Raw genomic sequence first — 15,309 nt, 5'->3', positions numbered from 1 at the left:
GCCTTTACGTCAACCTTGTCAAGACCCTTCAGCGTTGTATGCTTCAACTAAGTCCCTTTTCACTCGTCCAAACAGCAAATGTGTGGCACACTGGTGCAGCAGTTAGTAGGACTGCCCCACAGCTCCAGTAGCCCAGGTTCAGTCCTGATCTCAGCTTCCATCTCTGTGTGGAGTTTGCCTATTCTCATGACCACATGAGTTTCCTATAGGGGCTCTGGTTTTCTCCCACATCCCAAAGACATGCTGGTACATTCATTTGCTGTTGTAAATTACCGCTTCGTTCAAGTAAGTGGTAAACGAATCAAAGGCAAGTTGATTCGCACATGCGAGGTAGATGTTGGGCTACAATAGGCAATGAGGAATGGGATTGCTCTGCTGAGAGTCAGCATGATGCAATGGGCTGAATAACCTCCTTCTGTCATAATAAGTAGCTTGCCAACCTTTTCTCATAGGACAATTCGCCCATTCTAGATTTCAGTCTCCAAAACCTTCTCTGAACTGCTTCCATCCGTTACATCCGTCCTAAACTGAGATCAATTCTGTACACATTGCTAATGTAACTGTCCTATATAACGAAAGCATAATCTCCCTACAAGCTGCATTTAAATTTGAATTTAATTTACAACTTTCCAAAATCATTGCTGAACTTGTGCACTAGCCTTCTGTGAATCTTGCATGAGGATACCCAGCCCATTCAGTATCTCAGAGATCTGCAATCTCTCACAATTTAGAGAAAATCCTTCTTTCTAATTTTTCCTGCCAAAAAGATCAATTTCACATTTTTCTCTGTGTCCAATCTTTGCCGACTCAACCCTTCACAATCCATTTGTCCTCTGGACAACTTAAGTCCCAACTAATATTTGTGCCATCAGCAAATTTAGTAACTAAACCACAGCGTCTTCATTCAAGTCATCCATATAAATAGTACAACGCCTCGCACCATTCCGTGGTAATCTCTCGTTACGTCTAGTCAATCAGAAAATAACCCATCTACTATCTAGTCATAGTCATAGAGTCACATCTACACCAATATGTTATCCTCTCCCCCCAACCCCTCAATGTGCTTTCTGCAAATATCTTTGATGTGGCACCTAATCTTGCCTTTAGGAAATCTAAGTATAGTGTTCACTTGTTCTCCATTAACCACGGCACGTTATTTCATCAAAGACCTCCAATAAATTGGTCAAACAAGATTTCCCTTTTATGAAACCTGGTTGACCTTGCCCGATAAATGTAGGTTTTTCGAAGCATCCTGCCATAATGTTTTAATAATAGCGTCAAACATTTTTCCTTTGAATATGTTTCCTAATAAGACTAGTAACTTCCTGCATTCTGCCTTACGCCTGTTTTAAATACATGGTAATTTACTAGTCAACTATACCAACAGTTTTATAAGGAATAAAAGGGATGCGTGTTACCCTGTAGAGGGGCAGCATCTTAAATATGAGAACTTGGACTGTAAATTAGTAAATCTCCAACCAACAAAGGCAGAACATATAACTACAGTGGCTTGCAAAAGTTTTCATACCCCTTGAACTTTTCCACATTTTGTCACGTTACAACCACAAACGTAAATGTATTTTATTGGGATTTTATGTGATAGACCAACACAAAGTGGTGCATAATTGTGAAGTGGAAGGGAAATGATACATGGTTTTCAAATTTTTTACAAATAAAAAACTGAAAAGTGTGGCGTGCAAAAGTATTCAGCCCCCCTGAGTCAATACTTTGTAGAACCACCTTTCGCTGCAATTACAGCTGCAAGTCTTTTGGGGTATGTCTCTACCAGCTTTGCACATCTAGAGACTGAAATTTTTGCCCATTCTTCTTTGCAAAATAGCTCAAGCTCAGTCAGATTGGATGGAGAGCGTCTGTGAACAGCAATTTTCAAGTCTTGCCAGAGATTCTCAATTGGATCTAGGTCTGGACTTTCACTGGGCCAATCTAACACATGAATATGCTTTGATCTAAACCATTCCATTGTAGCTCTGGCTGTATGTTTAGGGTCGTTGTCCTGCTGGAAGGTGAACCTCCGCCGCAGTTTCAAGTCTTTTGCAGACTCTAACAGGTTTTCTTCCAAGATTGACCTGTATTTGGCTCCATCCATCTTCCCATCAACTCTGACCAGCTTCCCTGTCCCTGCTGAAGAAAAGCATCCCCACAGCATAATGCTGCCGCCACCATGTTTCACAGTGGGGATGGTGTGTTCAGGGTGTTGTGCAGTGTTAGTTTTCCGCCACACATAGCGTTTTGCATTTAGGCCAAAAACTTCAATTTTGGTCTCATCTGACCAGAGCACCTTCCTCCACATGTTTGCTGTGTCCCCCACATGACTTGTGGCAAACTGCAAACGGGACTTCTTATGGCTTTTTTTCAACAACGGCTTTCTTCTTGCCACTCTTCCATAAAGGCCCGATTTGTGGAGTGCACGACTAATAGTTGTCCTGTGGACAGATTCTCCCACCTGAGCTGTGGATCTCTGCAGCTCCTCCAGAGTTACCATGGGCCTCTTGGCTGCTTCTCTGATCAATGCTCTCCTTGCCCAGCCTGTCAGTTTAGGTGGACGGCCATGTCTTGGTAGGTTTGCCGTTGTGACATACTCTTTCCATTTTCGGATGATGGATTGAACAGTGTTCCGTGAGATGTTCAAAGCGTGGGATATTTTTTTATAATCTAATCCTGCTTTACACTTCTCCACAACTTTATCCCTGACCTGTCTGGTGTGTTCCTTGGGCTTCATGATGCTAGTTTGTTCACTAATGTTCTCTAACAAACCTCTGAGGCCTTCACAAAACAGCTGTATTTATATTGAGATTAGATTACACACAAGTGGACTCTATTTACTAATTAGGTGACTTCTGAAGGCAATTGGTTGCACTGGATTTTATTTAGGGGTATCAGAGTAAAGGGGGCAGAATACTTTTGCACGCCACACTTTTCAGTTTTTTATTTGTAAAAAAATTTGAAAACCATGTATCATTTTCCTTCCACTTCACAATTATGCGCCACTTTGTGTTGGTCTATCACATAAAATCCCAATAAAATTAATTTACGTTTGTGGTTGTAACGTGACAAAATGTGGAAAAGTTCAAGGGGTATGAATACTTTTGCAAGCCACTGTACATAAGGACTTGTGTGTTTATATTAATCCATGTCGTCATCCATAATTGCTTTTTTTTCCATTGTTCCATGAATGAGAATGTCAGTAAAACTTTGTGCAAAAATAAAATCATCCATCAATTTATCGATGGGTATTATGTGTAAAGAAAGCACATCTTAGTACAGTTGTACCTCGCTTGATTTTCAGGATGAATTCTAGGAAGGAGAATACTTATGGAGTTGTCACCAAAAGAGGTCATTATAACATTATGGACAGAGATGTGCTTCTGTGTCAAGATCCTTCAGTGAATCCTGTCCTCCTCTGGCAGTAATGACCCATCCACATGTCAATGTAGAGAGGGTGCCTGTGAGAGCTTGTATGGGTGGGTTGGGGCCAGCGTCATGGCCACTCAGGGTTGCCCTATAAAGTGGGTCATGGCTAGAAACAGCAGCTACTCCATGCATTGTCAGGCAAAGCTAAACAGCCAGGGATAAATAGCCAATCCCTATTATAATCTCTGCAATAGGGAGAGCTACAAAACCAAAGAAAGACAAGAAGATGCAAATGTGTGTCTCATCTTCAAGTAAGTGTATTATGTCTTTTGAAAAGACATAATATATGAACATTATACGAATATTATGAACACTGGATGTGATGAGAAAGTCCATAGAAATTGGGCATGGATGGAGAAGGTGCAGCCAGCAATGGTCCACACTCACTGTGAGTGTCAAGCTGGCTGTGTGAGCACCAGCAAAGGGCAGAGCTTCATGCTAGGTTCCTTGTGCAGCAGTGCACAGCAACAAGAAGGGCAGGGATTGCCCCAGGTTCCTGGCACCATGAGCACAATCCAAGCAGATGTCCTTTTTAAAGCTCTGCAAATTGTAAATATTTCGACGTGAGGATCAAGGGCGTTATGTTAAATCAAGGCTCTGTGGCTCCAGCTAAATGAGATACCAGTATCTATAAGGTAGACAAAAATGCTGGAGAAACTCAGCAAGTGCGGCAGCATTTATGGAGCGAAGGCAATAGGCAACGTTTCGGGCCGAAATCCTTCTTCAGACTGAGTTCCTTCTTGTACATACCAGTATCTATAAAATACATGGTATATTGAAATATATGATATTTCATATATTTCATATAAAGCTATATGATACACGTGATATAAATAGAAAATAATGCGAATGCTCAACAAAGCTGCATCAGTGGAGAGAAAAAGAGTCAATGATTCAGGTTGATGCCTGAACTACTAATCATTTTCTGCTTTCATTTCATATTTCCAGGATCCATAGTCGTTCATTTCTAGATTATAATTTCTAGAATGTAACATTTTGCACGATATCTAATAACCTATTTATTCAGTGCTGTTTCAAATCCATGTTAACTCACCTAGCACTTCCAAGTTGAAAATCTTCTCTGCAGTTCCGGCAATGTTGATTCCTCGACAGGTGTATCTCCCTGTGTCACCAGTTGCAGTCTTGTGCACTCTCAGGGTCTTTCCTCTGTTCAATATCTGTATGGCATGACTGCCCCTAACCTGGAGGATATATTGAAAATATATTTTATCATGTAACATTCAATCTTAGCTAATATTAGATATACGCAATTATATAAATAGCAAATTTCAAGCTTCTGGAAAAATGTTTTGGGCATCTGACTTGATGCTATTCTGTTTGTGGAATGTAATCACTCACAGCAGGAGTTTGACAATTCTAGTACCTCTAGGATTCGTAGATATGAGAGGAATGAATGAGAGGAATAGATTGGGTAGACGCACAGAGTCTCTTGCCCAGAGTAGGTGAATTGAAGACCAGAGAACATAGGTTTAAGGTGAAGGAGTAAAGATTTAATAGGAATCTAAGGGGTAACTTTTTCACATAAAGGTGTATGGAACAAGCTGCCAGAGGAGGTAGTTGAGGCTGAGACTATCCCGATGTTTAAGAAACAGTTAGACAGGTACATGGATAGGACAGGTTTGGAGGGACATGGACCAAGCGCAGGCAAGTGGGACTAGTGTAGCTGGGATATTGTTGGCCGGTCTGGGCAAGTTTGGCCAAAGGGCCTGTTTCCACACTGTATCACTCTATGATTATATCTCAGTACCAACTCTTCCTTTATTTAGTTATGTTACTCAATTGGTAAGAATAACAATGCTCTCATGTCCGGTTTCATATAACTATGGTTACAGTCCTTTACATCCCTGCTTTCATTCAGAGACATTCACTAACTTGTTACTGAGGGTCTTTAGCGCTGAAGAGCAAAGTACCATAAATTGACGTGTGTTAATTACCATACATGAATACCAAACATGGACAAATATATATTTGTTCTCCATCTCTGCCAATCCAATTCATTCTTTGGAAATACTCCCTCCCCCTCCTCTTTGCCCCCTGCCTTCATTAAAAGTCAGTTAACCAGTTCCACCGTTCGCATCAATGCATTCCTCTTGGGATCACACCATCCCTAGCCAACAATCAGCCTATCGGGGAACACCCAGCCCGATGCCATCTGTTGCAGGCCCTGATTTGTCCTGGTCTTTTCTGGCTTCCAGTTCCTCTCCCCCTCTCCCCACCGTCCGAAAATCAGTCTGAAGAAGGGTCCCGAGCCAAAACATCACTTATCTATTTTCTCTGGAGATGCTGCCTGAACCACTGAGTTACTCCAGCATTTTGTGTCTTTACCAGTCATTAATTTCATCAGTCATTATCTTTATTTGTGTCTATCATAGGTATAAAACAGCATCTGCAATTCATTTTTATTTCATTCTGCGGATCTGCTGAGAAAGACAGCATTCACTGTCAATGACAAGAAGCGCCTGAAAAGACGGTGCCCGTTATTCTATAGGTTTAATTTTAATGGAGCCCTGGTTTCTAAATGATCCTCAACCAATGCTTATCCGAAGAGTTAGACAAGTGATCACCTACTGGGAGTCCATCTTTGTACCAGGATATAATGGGAGCAGGGTGTCCCGACACATCACAGAAGAGGTTGATGGGTTGGTTCATGACAACTGATAGATTGGCTGGCTTTCCATCATCCCTGATATCAGGAGGGACTGGAAAAAAGAGAAGATATTACACAAATTATTGTTATTCCTCCAAATAAAGTGCAATCAATTTTATTATGATCTTACTCCAAATTACTTGAATGAAAACCACGTCATCAAAAAGTTGTGTAAACTTTCAGCATTGCAGTCTATAGTGGAGATTAGTTTGTGGCCTCAATTGTGTACAAAATTGATATTTATTGCTTCAATTAGAATAGTGCTGCCAGGGACCACATACAAGATTGATAGGAGTGCTCCCACACAGGGCTGCTGTAATAAGCTTTGTCTATTGTTGCACAATTTCCAGCCTGGTTTTCTGTTCATTGTTCCATCTCCAAGATGCTCAGTAAGAACACAAAAGGTAAAGAAAGATTGTCAAATTTAGTCTCCTGATAATAACGTGCTTCACTAAACAAATAACAGTTTCTGAAATGAAGTAACATTACAAATCAAGTAAAATAGGTCAACATGGAAAAATGTTTACCCACTTTAAGGTCCTAGAGATAATGGCGATATGAATGAACACAACATTTTTTCTATTAGTACTGGTGGAAGTGGAATGTGACCAATCTTTTGGGAAACAGGGATAATGCTTGCTCTCTCGGCCAATGTGAACAAGCAATGTGGGATTCAGTTAACTGCCTCCGATAAAAGTTGGCACCTGAGACAGAAACACAATCCTTCAGCACTTTCCTCAGCATCTATAAGTGGGTGTGACCAAATGTTTGGGGGGGGGGTGGGTGGTGGGAGGAGGTTGGAACTCAAATCCTCTGACTTGCTGAGCCACGACTGCCATTGATATTTATGTTGATTTTGCAGGGCTAGAAAGGATGCATTAGATGGGAACAAAGTTAAACTATAATCTAGTTGAGTATTCAAGGCAATTATAAATTACTTTTTTTAAATCTCTGCAAGTTATAATTTAGTCTTTGGTTTGGAAATTTTATTTTGCTTTTATTAATTTGCAACTTTACTGATACCTACCATGGACCTTGAGCTGGTATTTTCTTTCTGTTGTTCCAGCCTCATTGACTGCCACACAGACATATTCTCCATTATCATGTGGTGAAACTGTATCAATGAGCAAGGTCCCATCATCCAAAATGGAAACACCAGGCTCACGTCCAGTTAGCTCTCTTCCATTGCGTAGCCACTTAATTACAGGTTTTGGGGTACCTAATAACAGAGAATCACAAACTACATGATAAAACTATTCTCTTTAATAAGTAGAGTCAGTAATTTGTCAAGAAAATACAGCAGTTACCTTTAAGAATTACCGGTAATCAATTTCACCTGAACTGTGCAATTGTCATCTGACATTGTGTTCAGCTAACACTGGGGAGAACGGTACTATTAAGTGCACCCAACAAACAACCTACAGAAAGGCTTCCATGGAAAATATGTAGTACAGAAAAATGCTGGAGAAACTCAGCGGGTGAGGCAGCATCTATGGAGCGAAGGAAATGGGCGGCGTTTCGGGTCGAGACCCTTCTTCAGTCGGATCCTCTGGAAGTCTGCCACAGTCCTCGATATATACCATAATGCCAAGTTTAGCAATCCCTACAAATTTAGGAATTTTACCCAGCATTGCCATGTCAAATGCATCACAAAAAGCAGTGATCTTAGCTCTCACCCCTGGAGAACTTTATTGCTCCTAGTTTGAAAAACAACTTTTTGCAACAATGCTGATTTTTGTCCTTCAGCTGAATATTTATTTCTATGCTGCCACCAGCTTCTTTATTCCATGAACCTCAGTTCTATGAATCTGTCTTTTAAAGAAATGTTTAGTTTTCTTTTCATAGAAAACACAAGCTCAAATTTATATGGCACCCCCACCAATTTAAATGATTTCACTGCAAATGTAAAATAACATCTGTTACAGATAAACTGCAGTTGTTACTCTCTTTTCTTTGCAAACCTTTAATGTTTTTAGTCAAATGATCTGGGTATGTTTAGGAACTATAGATTGTGACCTATTGAAAGCTATAGACTTACCCTTTGAATTACTAATCCTTACTGCCTATTAATGGATGAACTAAGACTATTGGGTCACTATGAACCATGGTTGCTTCTGAAAAATACTTGGAATCAAGTTCAGAACCTCTACCCCTGCATTAATTTGTAACATTCCCCCTGTGGATTAAACCAACATTTTTGATAAAACATACGAATCAATCTTTTAATAAAACCAACCTTCCAGTCATCTTCTATTCCAGAATTGCGTTACATATCAATCCCCATGAAATTATATCAAATTATGAGTCTACAATGTCCCAAGGTATTATGCAAAGCTGTTGCACAGACAGGATGGTAACATATCAAGTGCAGCATGCACATCATCCAGGATAATATGGGATAGAGTTCACACCATTTCTCAGAGAACCGTCTGAAACACAGTGTGAAGTATCTCCCAGAAGATGTGAAGCACAATTTGATATCATAGCATCTATCCACATGTAGAGTGGGATGTAAATGATGCACTGAATTATTCGTGTTCCCAAGGACAAGCATCGACCTTGCTTTACAAACGATATCAAGAACATTTAATGAATTAAAACAACTCAAAAGAACATAACTGTATCCTTAACTCATTCAAGTCCTCCTTAAAGTCATTCATAGAAAAGGCGTGATGTAAGAAGAAAATGATATAGGCTAAAATAAATATACTAATTATTATCCTGGTGACATTGGATATCATGGGGCTGTCGGATATGCTGCACAGAAACAGGCTAGTATGCCAAAATAATGCTCATAATGTTTCCATTGTTCTTCCTCCAAAGATATCAGTGTAAATCTCCACTCTCTTCAATTCCATTCCTATCTCCATTCTCTGTGGTAGTGAGTTGCAAGTCTCATCATGTTTTAGGTGAGATGGTTTCTTCTAAGTTTTCTACTGCATTTCTATGTGTATGTAGTAAAATGGGACATCTATCCATATTCTTCCCATGATTGAAAACATTCTCTCTGTATTTACTCCATTTACTCTGGGTGGCGCAGCGGTAGAGTTGCTGCATTACAGTGTTTACAGCGCCAGAAACCCGGGTTCGATCCCGACAACGGAGTCTGTACTGAGCTTGTATGTTCTCTATGTGACCGCGTGGGTTTTCTGTGAGATCCACAGTTTCCTCCCACACTCCAAAGACGTATAGGTTTGTAGGTTAATTGGCTTGGTATAAATGTAAATTGGCCCCAGTGTTCTAGGATGGTGTTAATGTGCGGGAATCGCTGGTCAGTGCGGACTCGGTGGGCAGAAGGGCCTTTTTCCACGCTGTATCTCTAAAACTAAAACTAAAACATGATGTCATTTTAATCATCTTTGATATGTAAATTCTCAGGCTTCCTTTCGTAAAAGAGGGACATCTATCTCTTTATCCTAAATTCACTCAAATTCTTGTTACCAATTTATAAATCTCCTCTGCACGCTTTCCATACAGTGATCAGACGGTCTGTGTGTGATATAACCAATGTTTCTTTACAGCTTTGAAATAACTTCACCAATTTTCAATTCTCTAGCTAAAGGAATTCCATTATTTTCCTACCTCCAATGCATAAGCTGGGTGTTTGAAGGTGATGCTGTAATGCCAGTAAAAGCACAAAACATCTTTACGTAGAATGCAATATACATACTTCAATGGATTATAAAATGTAGTGTAAATGCATTTCCCATTCATACCTTTGGCTGGGCACGGGAATGCAATACGTTGGTTTGCCATTCTCTCTTGGAAAGGAGTATTATATGGAGGTCCTGGGTCTTCAACAGTAGGAGGTTCTACAATACAATGGAAATAATATCAACAGTCCACTCAATTCATCATGTCCATAAGGCTAAAAGCAAAGCATGAAACTCATAACTGGTTTAGCCATCGTTCGTTTGGGTCTTCACTGGTCTTGCAAAATCACCATCAACATTTAGAATAATCAGGAATCCGAAGATAATCCTGCTTCATTTCTCCCTTCTAATCATCTCCAAAATAGCCTACTTGATTCAATGCATAGGATTTCAGATCCAAAGTGTCAAGTAGTCTAGTATAAGACCCATAACAGCAGTCAATTCTTAAGCAATGCAATGGAGAAGACCTCAATGTCACCAAAACATCATCTCCCGTTAGTCCAGCTTTCAAATCTATTAAATGTTTCTGAATGTTGAAGTAAAAAATCACATTTTGCATTGCGATTGCAATTGCATTTTGCACAGGGAAGAACTGCACTCAACAAGTGAAAACATTCAATGACAACATCCAAAGACGCAATAGATAGATTAATAGATAGAAAGACGGAATTTATTAATTCTGCACTGTAAATCACCCCTAGTGTGTAGGGGAATGGTAGTATCTGGGCGAAGTATAAAATAATATACTTAGGGGGCACAAAGGTAGAGTTGTTGCCTTACAGCGCCAGAGACCTGGGATCGATCCTGACTACAGGTGCTGCCTATATGGAGTTTGTACGTTTTCCCTGAGACTTTGTGGGTTTCCTCCAGGTGCTACGGTTTCCTCCCACACTCCAAAGATGTACAGGTTTGTTGGTTAATTGCCTTCTGTAAATTATCCAGAGTGTGTAGGATAGTGCTAGTGCATGGGGTGATCACTGGCCGGCATAGATTCAGCGGGCCAAAGGGAGTGTTTCCACACTGAAATTTAAAATCCAAAGAATGTGGGGAAAAAAAAATAATAATAATGTAGGATTAATGTAAAATGGATTGTTGATGGTCAGTATGGACTTGATGGGCCAAAAGGCATGTTTATGTATTGTATCTCTGTATGACTCCATGAAAAACAATTTATCTTTAATGAAGGAATTTACTTAGTAAGCTTTTTCCTACTTTCCTTCCTGACAGCCCCACAAAATACATTGAAAGCTCGACGATTGTGTACCTGTGTCATGTCTCGGCCAGAGCACAATCCAAGAGTCAATTCCCCACAACACTGAAATATCCAGCACCAAAGCTGGTTCTCCTGTATTTGGCATACTCACATGCAGAAAGCACTCGACTTGGGGGCACCAGCTCCACTCACTCCTTGTACACAGTTTCATATCCTCAGATATTTGTCCCCTCATTTTCAACCCATCATCACCAACATCCTTGCCCCACCCTGTTTCCTTTTATTGGACATTTTCTTGATGGTGCTTCACCATCCAAATCTATGCCATTTTAGTTCCATCATCATCTGATCTCTCTCCTCTAATCCCTTTTTCAGTGGACCCAACCTGGGTTGGTTTTACTCTGATTCATTCAATCATCTCAAGGTCAATGTGTTCACTGAATTATCCAGTGAATAGAGAAAATCTAATTAGTGAGAAGGGAATTGCTAACTATAGAGCAGAAATTGAAGATGAAAAAGGCTGTAACCAGAATCTGTTTTCACATGAAGTTTCTACATAACCACATATTAGATGTTAGAACATTGACAGCCAAAATAAATAGCCTCCTTCTGAAGAGTAAAATTTCTAGTGTAGCATTTCTTCAATGCCTGTAATATTTTGCATTGGGGAGGCCCTGGACTACAGAAACATGCACAAAAGTATTTTTGGCTCTGATCTCCTGGCATTGTGGAAATTGGAGATCATGGAAAAATATGTAAGTGAGTGGTTGGGGCAGAAAACAGTGGGAGAATGGAGAAAGCCTTGCAAGAAAGCATGCAAGCCTGCAAGAGGGTGAATTGGATTGGGGAAAGTGGGTGATGAGTGAGATGAGGATTATGTTTACTTGAGGGATGATAAGGAGGTAGTGGCACTGGTGACAAGGTCCATGGTGTGTTAACTGATGTTTAGTAGTGGGGGGGGGGGGTGGGGAGGGCTGAGGGAAATGTTGGGGTGGAGTTGGAGTCTACAAGGGAGGGCAGGGGAGCTATCCCCAATACCATTAAAATAAAGATATTGTTGTCAAACTGTTGACGATATGCACAGCAAAATGTTCCATTATTCATGAGTGAGTGAGTTTAATACTATCCACTGAGGTGTCAAGTTCCTTTTGTGTGAATTATTGGTATCCACTGGCTTGCTGAAGTCTAGTTCTAGTCGATTGAAGCCTCTATAGGTTTAGCCAGCAAATATATCATTAATAGGATTAGAGTTAAAATAAATTATATTGCTCAGGGTTCCCATTAAAAAGTAAGCAATGCCAACATAAATATTACACAAATGGGCCACAATAGTTTTTAACTGCATTGGTGACATTTTTATTGAAAACATAGGGGCCTAGGAATTTTATCACATAGCACAAAGTTTTATGAGGTATATAAAAACAATTTATTAAAATTCCCCTGAAGGATGGAAAATTGATCTGGGTCTTTTCTGGACGTGAGTTCCATGCCTGCAGGCCACTGGGCATGCACAGTCAACTTCAGCGCAATATAAAGCTTAATTAACATGACTTGAGCAAACATCTTCTCCGCAGTAGAGGCCTGATCATTGAAGCGGAACTTAACGAGAGGCTTGAAGTTCATCCTTAGCTAATGCTGTTGGGGAGTCAAGGATTTCACCTTGTTCAATGAAAACCTTTCCTTTAACCTGTCGTCCTTGGTGATTGTTCACACCTCCACACACCTGGACTAAATGGTTCTGATCTCTCTGATCCTGCCTTACTCCCCTTCCCTTCATTGTATCTGATTAAAACATACTCCTATAAATTGTAAAATGTTCTATAAATATATTTTTTAAGTGAAAAGTTAATTTCACTCCATTAATGATTACAATGCAGAGATTGAACTTTATTTCCTTCCATCACAGTGAGGAATGTGGAATCCACTCTGATGGATGTTTATGTTAACTTGTATGTGGTTGTGTGTCTTGTTGCTTTTCACTTAGTATGGCTGGATGGTAACTTAAATTCCACTGTACCTTAATTGGTACATGTGACAATAAAGTGACCTTGAAACCTTGAAATGTGATCTCAAATAATGTTGTGTTGTGCATATTCATCGGAATCAATAAAAGCACAAGGATCCATTTTCTGCAAATGATTTGTATCTTCTTTTGCAGAATGGCGAATTCATTAGCCAGCAATTGAGGAATGTCAGCATAGAATCCAATGGCAGTTTACTAATATCTTTACCAAGTGGCAGAGAGACTGGGGAATTTGTGTGCACAGCCACACACACTGCAGGTTATACATCACGTAAGGTTCAGCTGACAGTTTATGGTGCAAGTACATATTTAATCTCTCTGTACAATCTAATTAATTGGTTAGAGATTGCAGGTCCTGGCTTGTGGAAAGTGTCCTTGAGTGTTAAGTGTTGATCCATCTTTAGACCATGTTTCTGCAATGGTCACATGTCCATCTCTGCCCTCAGTTGATTGCGTATATCCTCAGAATCTTAGCATCAAAGCAAAAACAACCAAGCCCTGCCAAAAAGCTTTTTCTCAATCCTCGTTTACATCTATCTCTTTATCCTAAATTCACTCACATTCTTTTTACCAATTTACCTGGACTCATTCATCAAGCCTTCCAGGCTTGTTTATTAAACTATCTTTCACATTCAATATTGTCTCTCTCCGTCTGATGCAGAATTTTTTTCCCCCATGTTGGGGGAGTCCAGGACCAGGGGTCACAGTTTAAGAATAAGGGGCAGGCCATTTAGGACTGAAATGAGGAAAAACCTGTTCACCCAGAGATTTGCGAATCTGTGGAATTCTCTGCCACAGAAGGCAACGGAGGCCAATTCACTGGATGTTTTCAAGAGAGAGAGATTTAGTTCTTGGGGCTAAAGGAATCAAGGGATATGGGGAAAAAGCAGGAACTGGGTACTGATTTTTAATTATTATTAGCCATGATCATATTGAATGGCAGTGCTGGCTCGAAGGGCCGAATGGCCTATTCCTGCACCTATTTTTCTATGTTTCTAGTACGTACCGTGAACCTGTAGAGTTGTATTTACTTCATGTTGACCAGCCACATTCTTGGCGACACACGTATAAGGTCCATCATCGCTGAGTTGGACCCGCTTAATAGTCAGCGTTCCTTCTGCAGTCACACTGTACGGCTCCTTATTGAAGTGAATGCTTCTCCCTCCTTTATACCAGGTTATGGTGGGGGTTGGCACACCCTGTGCATTGCAGGGGATGTCAATCCTGTGACCAGATTGGACTTTCATAATGCGGGGTCCGGACTGAATTCTTGGAGGAACTAAAAAACAGCAGACAGCACAATTTTCAGATAGAATCTCCATCTCTCAGCATTTCACTTCAAGTTCTAATCATAACCATATTAGATATAATTAAGTTTGTACTGTTTGATTTGCTTGCAGGTAATTGCCCACATCAGGAACCTGCAATATAAAATACGTATATCCAATTCTCCCCATGTTCACTTCCATTAACAACTGTATTCATCAACATTACTCAGTTGCACAATTTTTGCCTAATTCACTCAATATCTGCACACCACTAACTGACAAATGACCCAAACACTTTGTGAGGCATCATGCAGAGTTTCTTCTGTTTTACAGGAGATGGCTATGTGTTCCTGGTGCCAGCAGCAACAGCCTGGTGCAGGCATAAGAAGTGATGAGACAACTCATATGTTGGAGGGTAATGGATGCTTTTCATGCATCCATTGTACATGCAATTCCCCAAAATTTATTTGGATTAACACATGGCGTAAATTTATTATTGTGCCTATTTTAGCGATGCCACTGTCAAAATATTTGCATGAGAATTGGTGTCACCAATTTGTCTCTGTCAAATGCTTCTGCACTGAACAGTCTGCCAAGTAGTGTTAATTTCTCCAAAGACCCGCTCGCCACTAATAAACAAAACTGGAGGCAAATTGGTGCCACACAGAAAGCATAGCCTACACATCTCAGTGGAGATTCTTATGGTTAAAGGCCATTCTTTTTCTTAAACTCCTCTTTTGTGAAACCACAAATTCTCTGTCAGCACAGTGAATGTGAACACTGTTCCTTTGTTGCTGCCTGCAAACTCCGGAACTTGGTCCACAGAACCTGAAAAGCATTTGAACATCTGGACTGCTTTAAAAATATATCATATCCAACAAATATGGGGTCTCAAGATCCTGTACATACAATATAATGACTTCTTCAAAAAAGAACCTACTTTCAATTACTTCTATGTTATTTAATCACTTGAAAATGTTCTATTTATATCCTTGCTCCCAAACTTCATTTCAAATCGCTTTAGAAGCTGGTCCCAAAAATACATCTCTAAA

At 40.1% G+C, this 15,309-nt stretch overlaps 1 protein-coding gene across 2 annotated transcripts in view; it reads right to left on the bottom strand.

The window, feature by feature from the left end:
* The window catches only part of hmcn1 (hemicentin 1), a 402,484-nt gene that overhangs the window by 208,165 nt on the left and 179,010 nt on the right, over positions 1-15,309 (bottom strand). For both annotated transcript variants that reach the window (XM_033028175.1, XM_033028176.1), the window contains exons 24-28: positions 13,996-14,268; positions 9,817-9,912; positions 7,128-7,319; positions 6,022-6,152; positions 4,487-4,634 (exon numbers count right to left, since the gene is read on the bottom strand). In XM_033028175.1, coding sequence (XP_032884066.1) covers positions 4,487-4,634; positions 6,022-6,152; positions 7,128-7,319; positions 9,817-9,912; positions 13,996-14,268 — 840 coding nt within the window. The remainder of the gene's footprint in view (positions 1-4,486; positions 4,635-6,021; positions 6,153-7,127; positions 7,320-9,816; positions 9,913-13,995; positions 14,269-15,309) is intronic.

This window comes from Amblyraja radiata, chromosome 10, assembly GCF_010909765.2.
Source record: "Amblyraja radiata isolate CabotCenter1 chromosome 10, sAmbRad1.1.pri, whole genome shotgun sequence".
In the NCBI taxonomy this organism is placed as follows: Eukaryota; Metazoa; Chordata; class Chondrichthyes; order Rajiformes; family Rajidae; genus Amblyraja; species Amblyraja radiata.
Note: the sequence above shows the minus strand (reverse complement) of the source record. Positions and strands in the feature narration are given on the sequence as shown.